Raw genomic sequence first — 15,368 nt, forward strand, 5'->3', positions numbered from 1 at the left:
CCGGCCGCCAGCGCCCACCGGCGGCGTGCAGTGCCCGGCCCGGCCCGCCCGCGGGCGGCAGGCCCAGCCCCGGGGCCGCGCTGGCTGCGGCCCCGTTGTCCGCGGGGGTCGCTGGCACCGGGGGGCGTCATCGGCAGCTGCCGCCCGCCCCCAACAGCGCAGCGGGCACGACCTCCGCCCTCGGGCTCCTTCTGCTCCAGGTGCGGCGCCGCAGGCGGGGCCGCGCAGCACAGCCCGGGCCGGGCCCGCCCCGCCTCACCCCTGGCGGCCGCCCCGCCCCGCTCACCTGCCCAGCCCGGCCCCGCCGCGCCGCCGGCCCGCCCCGCCGCGCCACCCGGCCGCACACGGCCCCTTCCGGGCGCGCCCCTTCCCCCGGGGGGTGTTGACCAACTCCCGCCGCCGCCGCTGCTGCCGCTGCGGGGGGGTCCCCGCCTCCTCGCAGCCGGCCTCGTTCCGCGAAGGGTCCGGGGTGTTTTGGCCCGCGCCGGCCGCCCTCCCGCAGGTGCTGTCGCGTTGCCATGGCATTTTCCGCTCGGAGCGGGGAGGCGGCGCGGCCTGGCCGGGCCTGAGCGGCGGGGCGGCGGCGGGGCCGCGGTCTGGCCGGGCGCTGACCCTGCCCGGGCCGTCGGCAGCCGCAGAAGGCTTCGCGGGCCCGCTGGCTGATCCCCCGCCTCCTCCCTCCCCGCCGCCGCCTCCGCCTTGCCCCGCCGCTGCTGCTCTCGACCCCGAGGTTCCGGCGGCGGCGGGAGGCGGCGGCGGGCGCCGGCTGGAGCAGGCGGCGGGGAAGATGGCGGGGAACGGCGGAGGCTTCGCTGGCGCCGGGAGCGGGGAGATCATCCAGCTCAACGTGGGCGGCACCAGGTGAGCGAGGCTGCGGAGGCCGCCGAGCGGAGGGGCCAGGCCCCGGGTCCAGCCGGCGGGGCCGCTGCGGTCCCGCGGGGCGGCGGGAGGTGGCCGGCGCGGACCGGAGGGCAGCGAAGCGGAGGGCACCGCTGAAGCGGGGAGGTCCCTGCCGGGGCCGTGCCCGAAGGGAGGCGCTGCCCGGCCGTGCCCGGGGCTGGGCCGGCCCGTCAGCCGCTCCGTGCCGGGCGGGCGGCGGTGGGACGCGGCCGTGGTGCTGCAGGCCCGGCGCTGCCTCCGGGAGGGCCCGGTCGGGGTCCCTGGCGCGCTGCAGGGGAGGGGGCCGGGGGGCACCTGGCGGCAGAACGGAGGGTGGTGGCGGGCCCGCGGGGTGCCCCCCTGCAGCTGCGGCCTCGGGGGTATCTACGTATGTGCTTGCGAGCTCTGGGGGTGTACTGCTGCTTCAGGAGAGACCCCTGGGCTGCCAGTGACCGGTCTGTCTGGCAGCCTCAGAGACGGAGGTAGTGAAGAGGTTGGTGTGCTGCTGCTGCTGTCAGCCAGAATAAAGAGCTGTATTGTGTTCAGATGTACGCTGGAGGCATGGAAGATGGCATGCGTAGACATTTTGGCAGGCTGAGGGAGAGAACTGGGGCAGCTGTGGTCAGGATCTGTGTAATAAATAGTGCGAATGTTCCTGTTGACATGCTCAGGCGTGAAATCGTTTGGATTGCCATAGCTAGTGGAAACCGATGTGTCTTCCCGAGCCTGTGTGTGACGTGAAACCAGCTATAAGTAGTAGGAACTACTGCTACTATTTTAGGAATTTTCTTGCATTACCCTGAAGATGAACTTGTTCTTATAACTAAATTGTATGCTGCAGCCTTTTTTAAAGGAGGGTGCCATAAAAATCGATGCAGAATTTCTGTTTTATGAGAAGACATTAAGAACCTGGCTCAGCCCAGAGAAACAGCTTGTAACTTGCCTATGCAAAACTTCAGCTAAAATGGTGCTTTCAGGATAATTTTGACGTTGGCTTGGACGAAATTTTGTGTTATACTGAATAAGGTTCTTCAGTGAACTCTGCCTCTGAAATTAAGGCCAGTTCATCATCTAGGTTTTTGTTACAAGTGGAATTGCAAAGATGCTTCAGTCTCATAATTTTAAATAGATCTTATTACACGCATCTGCAGAGAACAGCATGAATCAGGGCATGTACAGGGCATAAACTGGGGAAGAAATGCACATCCGCAGAGGGCTTCCCTACACAAAAAAGTATGAAGAATAAGGTAAACTTAACATTTGTATGTATTTCATTTCTGGTCGAAGGTCTAGATTCTGGTCAATGGATATAATTTGAATGTGAGGAGTAAGAAATGTGTGCATGGACATTCCCCTTTTAATAGAGAGACAATGTACACTAGTACCTCAGTGTAAGAGGTTTTGGTCTTTTGCAAGTTCAGCTTCTCATGTAGTGCTTATATTCTGTGAAAAAATTTATCTGAGACAGGTTTTTCAGCTTGCAAAGGGCAGGTTACTCAAAGCTGTTGGTGGAGTGAGTTATCTGGACAGCAAATGAGGGAGTGTGGGATACTATACACATTTTCTTCTCTTTAGTTCCTGTTACCCTTACTAGAAACCTGAAACAGTTTTGTTTGTAGAGTTGTATGAGAAGAGGAAATTGGCATTCTCCTCCGTCTCTGACAGCAGTTATACTTTGAGCAACTAGTACAAAGTCCCCAGCTTTCCATGTTCAGACACGAGGATACCACTGCTCCCTGGGACTGCCAGAGCTTGTCTGTTGGGCATGGTTGCTCCAACAGTTCCAGGTCTCGGCTTCGGTGGATTCCTTTGCTGGGAGCACAAGCCTCTTGCAAGTTAACATTCACAGAAATTACTGTAACAAATGTAGTGAATTCTCTTGACGCTTTATCTCCCTCTGGTTATAAGATAACTCTGCAAGTGCAATAGACTACGAAAATGGTTGTTTTGTAACTGACACTTAGCGTGTATGTTTCCATTTGCCTGTATTTTCTGTAAAATAATGGTAGGCTGCCACCTGCTTGAGGGTATTTGAGGCTATTGCACTGGGTTTGCCTAATTTTCCTGATACAATGTATTTCTGACCACTGCACGGAGCTGCAGATGCACGCGTAAATTTTGCTAGCTAAGCTTCTTTCTGTATCCTGAAAAGGAGGACTCTGTCCTATTGTTTACACAGACTAATGTATAGGTATTAAAAGTTTTAAAGTATGCATTAATATGGGGTATTGCTTACTAAACTGGTACCACAGTGCTAAGTCACAGACAGAAAATGCTTGTGCTATCTAAACCCACTGAATGTTGCAAGGACACAAACATGGAATTGGTTGGTGGGTCTTTTCATGTCCTTGTTGTGTGGTGGCTTCTTCTGGAACATCTTCTGAATCATCCCTTACTCTTAAAAGTACAGAGGGGTAGTGATCTGTATTACTGATGATAAAAGCTGTGTAAAACTGCAAACATACTTAGAAGTCATTTTACATTTAAATATCAAACGACTTTGATTCTCTAATTTTTTGGTTTCTTTGTGCGTGTTTCTGCTTAGAACACTTACACTGTGGATTTTCTGCTAAGAACAAATTTATCATTGTTTGCTTGCAGTGAGCAGCTACGCAATCCACATCTTATGCACAGTGGTAGTTCCATATAGCCTTTGTGTTTCTGCCTCTTAAGGGGTATAAAGTAATACTTTTCGTTTACATCTTTCTCTCTAAAACTGGAAAATACAAGCAGTGAAAACTGGATAAACGATGGTTAAGTGCTTTTATTCAGACAATATTTTGTAATGTATTCCTCTGCTATGTGGAAAGTTACCATGGAATTTTACTTCTGCCTTTCCTTTTTTGATTCCCATTAATGAAGAGGTCAGCAAAGGTTTCTTAGTCATGGTACTAGTTAGAGGATATGTACAGTCAGAGAGCTGATGCAGAGCACGACCTCCTTGTCCAAGCTGCCAATCCGGTTGTATTTCTTCATGTTAAATCAAAAGAAGGATAAAAGAGTTCTTAGTTATTTATTACGTAAAATACCATCTGGCATCAGAAATAATACTATAATTTGTATTATTTAATAATATGATCTGGAGTTAATACTTTTTCTTTTAACTGCTACTGCTATTGGATGCCCCTAAGAGGACCCAAATAGCAAAATGGCAAATAATTAAATTTATTGTAGAATATTAACTTGAAGCTCATTGTAGTCTTTTGCAGCGTACAGTGTAGCACCCTTTGAGTTCTAAGTAAGAGTAACATGCAGTTAATGACAAAAGTAGCACATTGTCGATTAACTTGTATTTTAGTGGCTGTTTTTTGTGTGCCTGTGATTTTTCTGGTTTGTTTTTGTGTGTTTTGTCAAGCATTAATGAGAACCAGAAAATGTGGGATGTTTGGGATGGTGTGTTACAAACATTTAAAGAATGACACTTTAGGGTCTCTGGGCAGTCCTGCTTTATGCTTAAGGACAATCTGTGCAAATAATGTGCAACCTCTTTGACTTTGTACAGATGTGCAGATCTTAAACTTCCCAAACCTGTTTGATATCAGCTTTATAGAAGAAGTCAAAGAATCTGGATAAAGCAGACTTCCTTCCAATTTTACAGCAGATTCTAAATTTGTTAACTTTGGTTTCTTAGGTTCAGCACTTCAAGACAAACACTGATGTGGATCCCAGACTCCTTTTTTTCAAGGTATTTGTAATATATCATCACATGAAACAAAGACAAATTAACAGTCATAAAATATATATATATATATGTTCTTAGTTGTTAATTTCTGCCATAAATAATGTCTTTATTCCTTAATGCTTTCCCCCCTATTTCAAGTAATGAGACATTCATTTGAAATGAGCTGTTACCCAAAAGGCATCTTCTGTCTTGAATGATGCTATGGCAGCTTATATGTGCTGAACAGTTGTCACTTTTCAGATGTTGTGGAAATAAGGCTCCAAATCTACAGGAAAGGGAGATGCCACTAAGTCTGTTACTATATTACCACTTGTGATCTTATTGACCATACACAGCAGCACTGCCTTTTATGTTTTTTGAGTTATTGCTGTACCCTGAATTAACTCAAAAGTTTTGAGAGTTTTAACTTGTGGTACAGGAGCTGTTGAATTATTGAACACCCTTCTGCTAACTTTTATGTCTCTACCATTACTACTTCTATAGATTGTGCTGCCTACTGTTTGTGCCCTAGTAATTTTGTGCTGTAGTTGCTGTACCTCTGTCATCCCAGTTAATCCTAAACACTTAAAAGAAGACCTAAAGGCTGGCAATTTTGCTTCATTACATTTAGGTTTTGTACTCTAGATTTCTTTCCCAATAAAAGCCTGGCAGCTGACATAGGCAGCGTTATCTGCTCCTGGTTTGCTGAAATGTTTAGATGAATGGAGTGCCAAGGAAATGTCACCTTCTTTGAGGCAGGGAAGGAAAGGTGCGAAGAGGAAGTCTAATGGCATTCCCCAGTCTCCATACTAAATAGACTATCTAAGCAGGTTCTTCTGAAAGTCATCCAGTACTGGAAAATTTCAGAGATAATTGTCATCCAGACTAAGATGTGATCTTGTAATAAAACTGTTGATGTTAGTGTGTTTCTTATCTGTAAAAAAAAAAAAAAAAAAAAAAAAAAAAAAAGTTTTGGCATTGCATTTTCCATGGATCTGGAACAAAAGTACTTTGATCTGATGGGAGAGAAACTTTGAAGTGGAATTGTGTAAAAAGTCATCCACCCCATTCTTGCCCCGGAAGTCCTTGCAGAATGGATTGTTTACTCTTCCTTTTAACTTAAGCAGCTTTTACTGATTTACTAGATTGTAACAAACTACGCAGCCCTCTGGGTGCCTGGGAAAACTTTTCCATCCTTTCAGGCTAAGGCCTTGTGTCTGTTTGAGAATCTGAAGGTCCTTATGATGCAGCTCTTAGCTTTTCCTTAGGTGTGCACGCACTCTCTCTTTGTTCAGGAGAGATCCTTCACCCTGCACCTCCGGAGCATTCTGCCTTACCAAGGCGGTTTTCTTTGCTCAGCTGCTCTGTTTTATGAAAATGCAACTGACTACACAAAAAGAGCAAACTGATTGAGAGTGTTGATGTCTTGTATTTGTGTAGTACATTTCTGAGGGACACTTAATGACGATTTCCTGTGTTGCAGTTTGCTGAGTGGAAGAATTTCAACGCTGAAGGACGAAACTGGTGCTGTAAGTAATAAACCTACTGATAACTCATTAGTTTAATGTTATGCTTTCAGTTAGGTTTATTCAGTGTGGATGCTAGTGGGAGTTACACTGCCTGAGTCAGTGTAAACTTCCATGAAAATCGGTGACATCTGTGGGTTTCTTGATTCTCATCTTCATTCCAAGATAGATGAAACTGGAATAATGTGCATATTTTTGTGCTCATTCCGCATTGTACAGACAATGCGGAGGCAGCAACTGTACTTTTTTTTTTTTTAAGAACGGAAAAACTGCTAATTGCTGCATTGCGGAGAGAGGTGTAATTTTCGTTAGATAGCTATTGCATATGTAGTTGAGTAAATCCGGACATGGAAACATAGCTTTTGTTGGCAAATACAGATAGCAAAATGGATGTTTCAGTCTGTGTTTATGATATTCTTAAATGGGAAACTATAGTTATGGCAATGTGGTTGAGTGACAGTAAAGCACACAAGTACTTTGCTAAAAGTGTAGAAGTAGTTGTAATGGTAATTGACTTGATTTTAGACTTTTTTTTTTTTAACTTGATATCTTATTACATTTGCCGCATCCTGAATACATGATAGAAATTGAGGGCACCCATTGACCTTTGTGGAGACTAGAACTTAGGTGGCACTTAATAAATGAGTTCTTTATTTGCAGTGGTTTTTGTATACAAGTCTTTTAAGAATGTTGAATTAGTGGATGGTAGAAGAATAACGAGAGCAAAGCAGAGGTCAAAAAACTTTGGGTTGTGTTCATCTGCCGACTGCCTCATCTTCAAGTCCTCTTTCCTGTGCACAGCATAGAAAAGCATTTTAGTTGACGATTGTTCCATAGTAATGCTGAAGTACAGCAATTTTTCTTTGCAGATATTTATTGATCGAGATCCAGCGGCGTTTGCACCCATTTTAAATTTTCTTCGCACAAAGGAATTGGACTTACGGTAAGAAGTTCTAAGTATTTCAAGTGAAAATTAATTTGATCAGATGCATTAGAACACTATCAAATGATGATTTTTCAGTTTACTCTTCTAGTTGGGTGCCTAGTATATGACTCTGCTCCCTGGTAGATCTGGGGCCATGTCTAGAGTCTGTGTACGGCATGGTAGAGGCAGAAATGGTAGCATTGTGTTTTGTTAGTGGATTCTTGTAATTTTAACCACTTCTGGCAATGTATTTCTTTATTGTTTCTGGATCCTTATTTTAATGAATGGTAATTAATATTAAGATCACTTAGAAATCTCAAACATCAGCATGTTGAATGCATTTGGTGGTAATTCTGTAAACCAGTAAGTACCTTGTTCATGTTGTGCAGTGTCTAGTTATATGCAAGTATGAATATTCAGGGTGTTGACTCACTTTGTCCTTGTTTTCTGTTGTGTTTTCTCTTTCTCTAGGGGAGTCAGTATTAATGTTCTCAGGCATGAAGCTGAATTCTATGGAATCACTCCTTTAGGTAACTCCTGCTTTTTAAATATGAAGTAATCTCATGTTTATTACTGTAGTAATGACCCACTTATAATAAATCCTGGACCCTGAAGATTTTCAAAACTTTTACAGCAGGTTATTTGAAATAACGTAATGTTTCCGGGGAAGTGAAAGCTGTGGTCATATCTTGTTTTCCTCCTTAGTAAGAAGATTGCTACTATGTGAAGAACTGGAACGCTCATCTTGTGGGAGCGTCCTTTTTCATGGCTACCTGCCTCCTCCAGGTATTTTTGTATTCATGGTATAATGTTGCTTGTGGTCACTTATTGCTTTAGTCTGTGGGGGCTATTGGTGGTTAAACTGTCCAGAGAAGGCTTTCTTATGGAAAGATTGAGATGAACAGTTGAATCAAACATGGTTCTGATTCAAAAGCAAGGCTTTTATCCGTATGCTGTATGAAACGGCATGTTTAGAGTACTGGGCAGGGGGGGAGTTGTGGCACATTATTACTAAGCAGGCTGTGTTTGGTAGTAGACTAGAGTAGGGGTTCTTCAACTATGTTTCGGTTAAATGTTACCAGCATGGAGTGCTTTCTTCTTTTGGACTGTACAGTTACTTTACGTGTCCTGTGTCTAGATGACAGGTCGCCACAAATGACCTTATCTTAACGATATGAGTACTTAGATTTTTCTTTTCTCTAGAGATGGACGCAGTTCACGTGTTAACCTGAAGTCTAGGGGATACCTAGCCAATCATTGACAAGATTTTTGAAGATAGTTCCTTAAATTGTGAATGTCAACACAGAGAGCAAAAGCATTTTCTGTTTCAGTGTTACGATATTGCCTAATTCTTATAGCAGTTGAATTAGACTTTAGGTCAAAATGCAGAAGTATTAATCCTGTGTTTTGGAAGTGAATGAATATCTGTTATATCACTAAAGTTTATGGAGCAGAACAAAACATCTCTTTTTCTTTTATAGGCATTCCCAATCGTAAAATAAATAACACTGCTGGGCCGCTGACTGATGTTAGAACTGGTCAAAACTGCTCTGAGAGTGAGATTCATGGAGGTGGTGTCCAGCCTACACTTGCTGGTACTGGGGAAGGTACAGTCAGACTGGGTGAGGAATGTCAGTTTTAAAACCAAAATAAATTGAAAAGCTGATTGTCACTGGGAAATAAAAACTGAGTGACTATTTCTGGTTTCAGTCTGTTATTCTATGTTTGCCTTATCTTAAAATGGCTGAATACTTAATTAACCACTACTTCCTGTACGGTATTTAAGGCTCACTGCTGCACAATCAAGACATGAGGCTGAGAAGCAAATCAAAGTTCTTCATGCAGTCTTAGTATGGCCCCTTAGACAAATGCCTTGCAATGCTAAATAAAAACCAGACAGACCAGTGTCTGGTCTGTTCAGGACCTCCTTCCTGCTCTTGCACCTTTTTCTTGCTCCTGGTGTGTTTCTTGCCCTGCAAGAGTCAGGTTTTTAGAGTAAAGATAGTCTTCAGTTGTTTGACTATGTACTTTCCATATAAAATTCTAAAAAATCTGTAAATAAGATGGGCTTGAATTTGGTAATTTTCCAGCTTTTGACTTTGCAAGCAAAATGATGCTGTTAGAAGTGTCATATTTCTGCTATAACCGTGTAAATTGTAGCAGTGTTAGGAAAATCTGGAGTATGTTAAAAGGTGAATCTGTATCCAGGTAACATAAAAATAAGCCTTGGATATGAATAGCTGATTCTTCTTTGTGTTATGGCAGTCTTGGGGAAAATGAGGCCGAAGATGATGTAATCTTTAGGTGTTAGTTCTTTAGCATATCAAGGCTGAGAGCTAACTCAGGGAAGTACCATAACCACTGATTCCAGTGCCATCCCACACTTCTGCCAAACCTAATCTAGCTATAGACCAGAAATGGGCATGCTCTTCTCACTAGATAATAAATAGAGGAGCTATAGGTATTCTGACATACTGGAAATTTCAATTTTACAGTCTGGAACAATATAGGGTTGCACCAACTACTTGGAAAGAGCTTTTACGAAAGAGAGCATTGCTTCTTATTTGATAACAATCCTCAAATTTTTACCAACTTGCTTGCCTCTTTCTCTTTATGAACGATTTGCATTGTATTGACTGAGAAAAGTCTTCCTTACATGTAAGTTGTAAGGATTGTGAGGAGTAATATTGCTAACTAGAATCCGGCTGAAAATGTTTCTTGAGAAACTGCATTGTCAAAGTGTCTGTTGCATATCCTAGCAGACAGCTCTATCCTGTTACAGATGTCTCTGCTTGTCTTCTAATACCTGTCACTTGACTGACTTCAGCTTTGGTTTTTTTAGGATTTCCTGTGGACCCACGGAAAGTCCTAATAGTAGCTGGCCACCACAATTGGATAGTAGCTGCCTATGCCCATTTTGCTGTTTGCTACAGGTATGAATATAGTTGCTTGTCAGGTTACAGGAATTTAAAAAAAAAACCCTGTGATTTGCTGTGAGCAAAGCAAAGTTTGCTTTACTCTATAATGACACTACATAAGATGTATTCAGTCTGCTCCTATAAATGTGAGTTGCTGCTTCTGTATGTGCAAATAAACTGCTTGATAGGAACTCAAATTTTGCTGCTCTGCTGTCAATTCTTGATGCTGTTGCAAAAGTGATGGATTTTAATTTAACTGCTTCAAAAGCCTGTTCTAAAGCAGGCTTTTAAATGAAAGAATAATTTTAAAATTTCATCCTACTGTATGGATTTGAAGACAGTCTGTGAAGTTAGGCTATCGAAGAACTTGAAACAGATAATAGATTTTTGTTACGTAAGTGATGTACCTTGTCTTAAACTTCAGGGTTTTTACCTTAGCAGAACTGTTAAGTACTTTTTCCTTCACCTGGATGGCTGAAAAGTATCTTTAAATGTCTTCTGTATTGGCTATTTTTTTTAAGATCAGGTGAAGATAATTAACACCTTCATATTACAGAAGCTGCTTTTAGTTCACATCTGGTAGTCTGGATTTCATTGGTGGCTGTCTTTCCACTGAAAAGTAATGTTTTAACAAGAGCTGTTGCCAAAAACAATCTTAGTGCTGCTGTCATAGTGTGGTTCCAAAACAGAAGGGAGAATAAAGAGTGCAATGTGGATGGCTTCTTTCTGTTACTGCCAAGTTGAAGCCATAGTTTGCTACCTTTTTCACTATATAGAATACTAATTTACTTGCTTAAACTTTGTAACTTCAATTACATCTACCTTGTCTCTCGTATTCACCACTATAATTTGTTTTGCTTTAATTTGCACTAAATGTGGCTTTTCTTGCTCTACTTAATGTTCTTGTTTTCAATTATGCTTAATGTGGTCTGACTGGAGAAAGCGGCAATGATTTGCAATTGTCTTTTGCTAATTGTCCCTTCCTTAGGATTTTATCTCTGACTGTTTTCCTTGGGGGCTACCTCACTTTTAAGTGAAAGATTCTGCCTCTTTCCTGCTTGGTAATCTACTTAATGAAACTTGTTACTGCTGAACTTAAGTCATTAGTGATGCTTTTGATGAAGCTTGTCAGGCTTGAATGGTTCCTGAAAGAGGCATGGGTCAACATGGCAATTTAAAATGCTGCTTTTCTTCATGGTGACTCAAGGTAGCAGTCTCGTCTTGTTTTGAATATTTTGGGGGGGGGGGCTGGGGGGGCAGGGGGTGGGCGGGGGGTGATTGGGCTTGAAGGAACACTGGGAATACAATGGTGGAATTCTCCCTCCTCCATTCTGCTCTTACACAGTTTTGGGTACAGTGTTTTCTCCTGTGTGCTGTATCTCAGTATCTCTCGTTTTTATGGCTTGGCAGCTGAATTTGCCCAGACATTTTTGAATATCTGGTGTTTGAGAAGGCAACATATTCTTAAAGCTACTTCCTTCTACCTACAGTTTTAAATAGAGCTTGCTTATATGGTGCTACTGCAGTGCAGTATAATGACATGATTTATAAAATTCTTGTCACTGCTGTTTAAATGTAAGGGCAGCATCTGAATTTTAGCCAGAATAATTTCTCAGTGTAAGTGGTAATTTGTAGTGGACAGTGAATCCCATGCAGTAAGAAATGAAATGTATTTAGATATTTGGTTTTGTGACTTTCTTTTAGGCTGCTTGTAAGCGATAATATTTAAATACTTAAGACAATTATTTTGGTAAAAAACTACAGCAAAGGACATCCTAAAGAGAGTTCTTTTTTTTTTTTTCCTTTTTTTTTTTTTCTCCTTTGAGGTGTGACAGAAGTCTTGAAAATTTGATAATAAAGCTTGTGAGAATGTCTTGGTTTCATTCAAAGGCTTATGGCTATTGCGGTCCTGCTCTTAAGTCAGTTCACTACAGCTTGTGCATGCTGTATGGGTAGAGCACAGTGAACTGCGATGCTTCAGCTCCAGGCAGGATGCAATGTTGGAGTGGAAGAATGGCAACAATGGCAAAAGATACTAGATATGTTTTTGCTTTCCATGTTAACATTTATATAATTTGACTGCTGAGATTTAGTGTGCTTTAGCTCAGTCACAAAGCATCTAAATTATTGCTTGAAATTAAATCGGATAAATTGTGCTCTTCTGGCATCATGTAAGTCTTTAAAATTGCACAGGCAAATGCTTCTCTAAAAATAAAGCTTATAGTCAATTCAGTACTACCTGTGTACAGTATACCGTAAATAGAAAATGTGACTAGGTAGCACAGCCTTATGCTAGAGCGTGATTGGGTGTCTTACACGATATATAAGATACCTTGCTTCTGGGAATTTAAATAGATATTTCTTCTAAAGTCTTATGCTGAACCTTGTTCTCTAGCACTTGTTTAGCCCAAGTTTTTGGATTGGTCTGGTGACTTCTATATCAGACGTGCTTATATGAGGAAAAAGCCCAGCACAGGCTTTTAGTAGCCACAAAACACTGAAACAATATGCAGTATCAGACTTCAAGGAAAAAAAAACCAAACCAACCTGCAGCTCTTGTAAACTATAGTGCTTTACTGGAATATGAAGTTCTCTGGTGTAGCCTGTAAGACTGGGTCATCCATGTTGATTCAGGCTTAGATAGAGTTGTCTGTTTCTGAATCTGTAACCTCTACTCCCTGTTCCTTCCTTTGTCCTTCCAGAATCAAAGAGTCATCTGGGTGGCAGCAAGTGTTTACAAGTCCCTATCTGGACTGGACGATTGAGCGAGTGGCTCTTAATGCTAAGGTGGTTGGAGGACCTCATGGAGACAAGGATAAGATGGTTGCAGTTGCCTCGGAGAGTAGCATAATCTTGTGGAGCATTCAAGACGGCGGTAGCGGCAGTGAAATTGGTAACTATAACTGACTGGTTTCTTTTTGCATGTGTGTGTTTAATGAGAAGGAAGTCTGTGATCTTATTTTGAGGTATGTATGATCCATGGTGTTCAGTATTTGCTTTCACAAAGTGACAAAACAAGCTATAGTACAGCAACCTATTAGAACATATTTCTTCTCTGTGATGCTAGAAGAATCCTTTCTCAAAATCAAAAAGATGGAGAATAAAAAAGTAGTCTGTCTACTGAACAGTTACTAACACTTACTGTTCAGTTTGAGTTTTTGTATCAAGATGCAAATTAAGAGTTAAACTTTTCCTTGGACTTGCATTTGAATTTAGGCCATAGCACAAAGGAACTAAGTTCCTGAGATGGAAAGCTACAGATGCTGAGAAATTCTGCTCTTTTCTTTCCTGTGTCTTATTAAAGCTGTATTTTTAATGGAGGCGATGAAAAGATTTAATTCTCTGTCACATGTAGTTCATAAATGGAATTTGAAAGATGAAAATTTCTTCTTTATATGACGTGGGTGTCTAGGTAGGAAAAAGACAAGCTGTACTGCCCTAAGCATACAGGAATTGCTGCTTGTACACCTTGGTATTGAAGGACACACAATTAGCGGGGCTTTAGAAATAGCAAGAAGGTTTTTTCAGAAGCAAATATTACTTGGTACTAATCTGATGGCTTGTCTGACTCACTGTTCAAATACAGGGCAAATTTGGGAGGCAATATTAGGTATTAGGAACTTACTCCAGTCTAATCCCTGGTGTTTGAATAACCACTATTAGGCTAGTAAAGTCTGTTTCCTCTGGCAGTGGATACTGCTAACAAAGTATGACAGCAGTCTCCTTATGTGGACACTTTTCTCTGAAGCTTAATGCTGAGATAATTTGTTATTAGATGTATCTCCATAGTTGAAGGCATGAGAATTAATGTGGTCATTAATGAAAGTCAAAATGACCAAATTCAAGTTTTGATCCATATGCCTTTAAAGGAAGAGCTTACTTGAAAGATGCTCAGGCAATTTCCAGCTATGTTAAGGGCTGTTGCTTTTTTTCATGCTTGAATGAGTGGAAACACTAAGTCAGATTTGAAGATGGGGAAGGGCAAAGGTCTTGCATGAGTTAATGCAGCTGTGTACTGTTCTTTTAGTTGTGACTCACAGAACTCTTTTATATAATAATAATCAGCAGAACAGAAAAGGAGGTTCCATTGTATTAAAAAAAATAAATATGAATGGTGTGTCAGTTGAATATGAAATATCTGTTAGGGAGTAAATACTGTGAATACTTGAAGCCTATTCTCCTGTTATGCCCCTGGTGAACAAATCTTAAAGGTAGGGAAGATTTTAGCATGGCAGCTGCACTCCTGTATGCGGTGGGCTAACCTTGGCTGGATGCTAGGTGCCCAGCAAGCTGCTCTATCACTCCCCTCCTCAGCAGAACAGGGGGAAAGAAAATAAGATGGGGAAAAAAACCACAACAACTTATGTATCAAGATAAAGGCAGTTTAATAAAGCAATTGCAAAGGCCATGCATACAGAAGTAAAGGAAAACAAATATTGTTATTCTTTACTTCCCATCAGCAGGCAATATTTGACCTCTTCCCAGGAAGCAGAGCTTTAGTACGTATAGTGCTTTCTCTGGAAGACAAATGTCATAAATAACTAATTCTCCCCCTTCCTTCTCCTTTCTCTTAGCTTTTATCCCCGAGCAGCCATCACCAGCCCCCAGCCAACTCCCCCCAGTTTATATACTGAGCATGATGTTCTATGGTATGGAATATCCCTTTGGTCAGTTTGGGTCAGCTGTCCTGGCTATGTCCCTTCCCAAGATCTTGCCCACCCCCAGCCTACTGGTGAGGGGGGAATATTGGAGAGACAGCTTTGGTGCTGTGTGGGCACTGCTCAGCAGCAGCCAAAACACTGGTGTGTTCTCAACACCTTTCTAGCTGCCCATACAAAGCACAGTGCTGTGGGGCTGCTCTGGGGCTCAGCCAGACCCGACACACTGTAATAGGCATCGTTTTAAGCACTGTGCTGTTCCATTCCTCCTGCATTTTCTGGTTTGACTTAGCTGCTTTTGTGTTGCCTTGGAATTTGCAATGAGATCCGTGAAGCAGCATCTAGGATTTTTGGAAATGGAGTGCAAAGAGATGCAAAAACCGTAAGTGGACTTTTACTTCAAATAACTCTGAAATGTGCCAATAGCATAAGGTGCTCATAACTCAGACTACGTCGGAACATGGCAACAAAACTGAAGGAAGCACTTTTGCTAAACAGGCTGTACTATGTTGAAGTGACTTTGTGAAACAAAGGAAATGCCACTTGAGGGTGGGGGGGAGCAGAGAGAAAATGCCTGCAGGGTTGAATCTGTAGTGGGACTAACATTGGCCAAAATGTACTATTCCTCATTTGGATAATAGGTCATGCTGCTTGGCTTAAAAAAAACTAGGATAAGCTTGTGTTTAATAGTAACAACTTGAATATAGCAGTCTTGTTTCCTTGTAGTGGCAAATGCTTGCTGTCCTGCTTTGTGTTGCAGTACATTGCTATCATCTTGTGAAAGAAAGTACTTGTTCCAAA

The 15,368-nt window shown here is 42.4% G+C and overlaps 1 protein-coding gene across 2 annotated transcripts in view; it reads left to right on the forward strand.

Moving 5' to 3' along the window:
* Positions 1–360: 360 nt before the first annotated feature.
* The window catches only part of KCTD3 (potassium channel tetramerization domain containing 3), a 28,371-nt gene continuing 13,363 nt past the window's right edge, over positions 361–15,368 (forward strand). The window contains exons 1-9 of one of the 2 annotated variants that reach the window (XM_040612016.1): positions 361–861; positions 4,511–4,564; positions 6,024–6,069; positions 6,936–7,009; positions 7,463–7,521; positions 7,697–7,777; positions 8,473–8,598; positions 9,834–9,924; positions 12,612–12,802. In XM_040612016.1, the coding sequence (XP_040467950.1) occupies positions 788–861; positions 4,511–4,564; positions 6,024–6,069; positions 6,936–7,009; positions 7,463–7,521; positions 7,697–7,777; positions 8,473–8,598; positions 9,834–9,924; positions 12,612–12,802 (796 nt within the window). In that variant the 5' untranslated portion in view covers positions 361–787. Of the gene's footprint in view, positions 862–4,510; positions 4,565–6,023; positions 6,070–6,935; positions 7,010–7,462; positions 7,522–7,696; positions 7,778–8,472; positions 8,614–9,833; positions 9,925–12,611; positions 12,803–15,368 lie in introns of both variants that reach the window. The other variant, XM_040612015.1, reaches the window with a different exon arrangement.

This window comes from Falco naumanni, chromosome 12, assembly GCF_017639655.2.
Source record: "Falco naumanni isolate bFalNau1 chromosome 12, bFalNau1.pat, whole genome shotgun sequence".
Lineage (NCBI taxonomy): Eukaryota > Metazoa > Chordata > Aves > Falconiformes > Falconidae > Falco > Falco naumanni.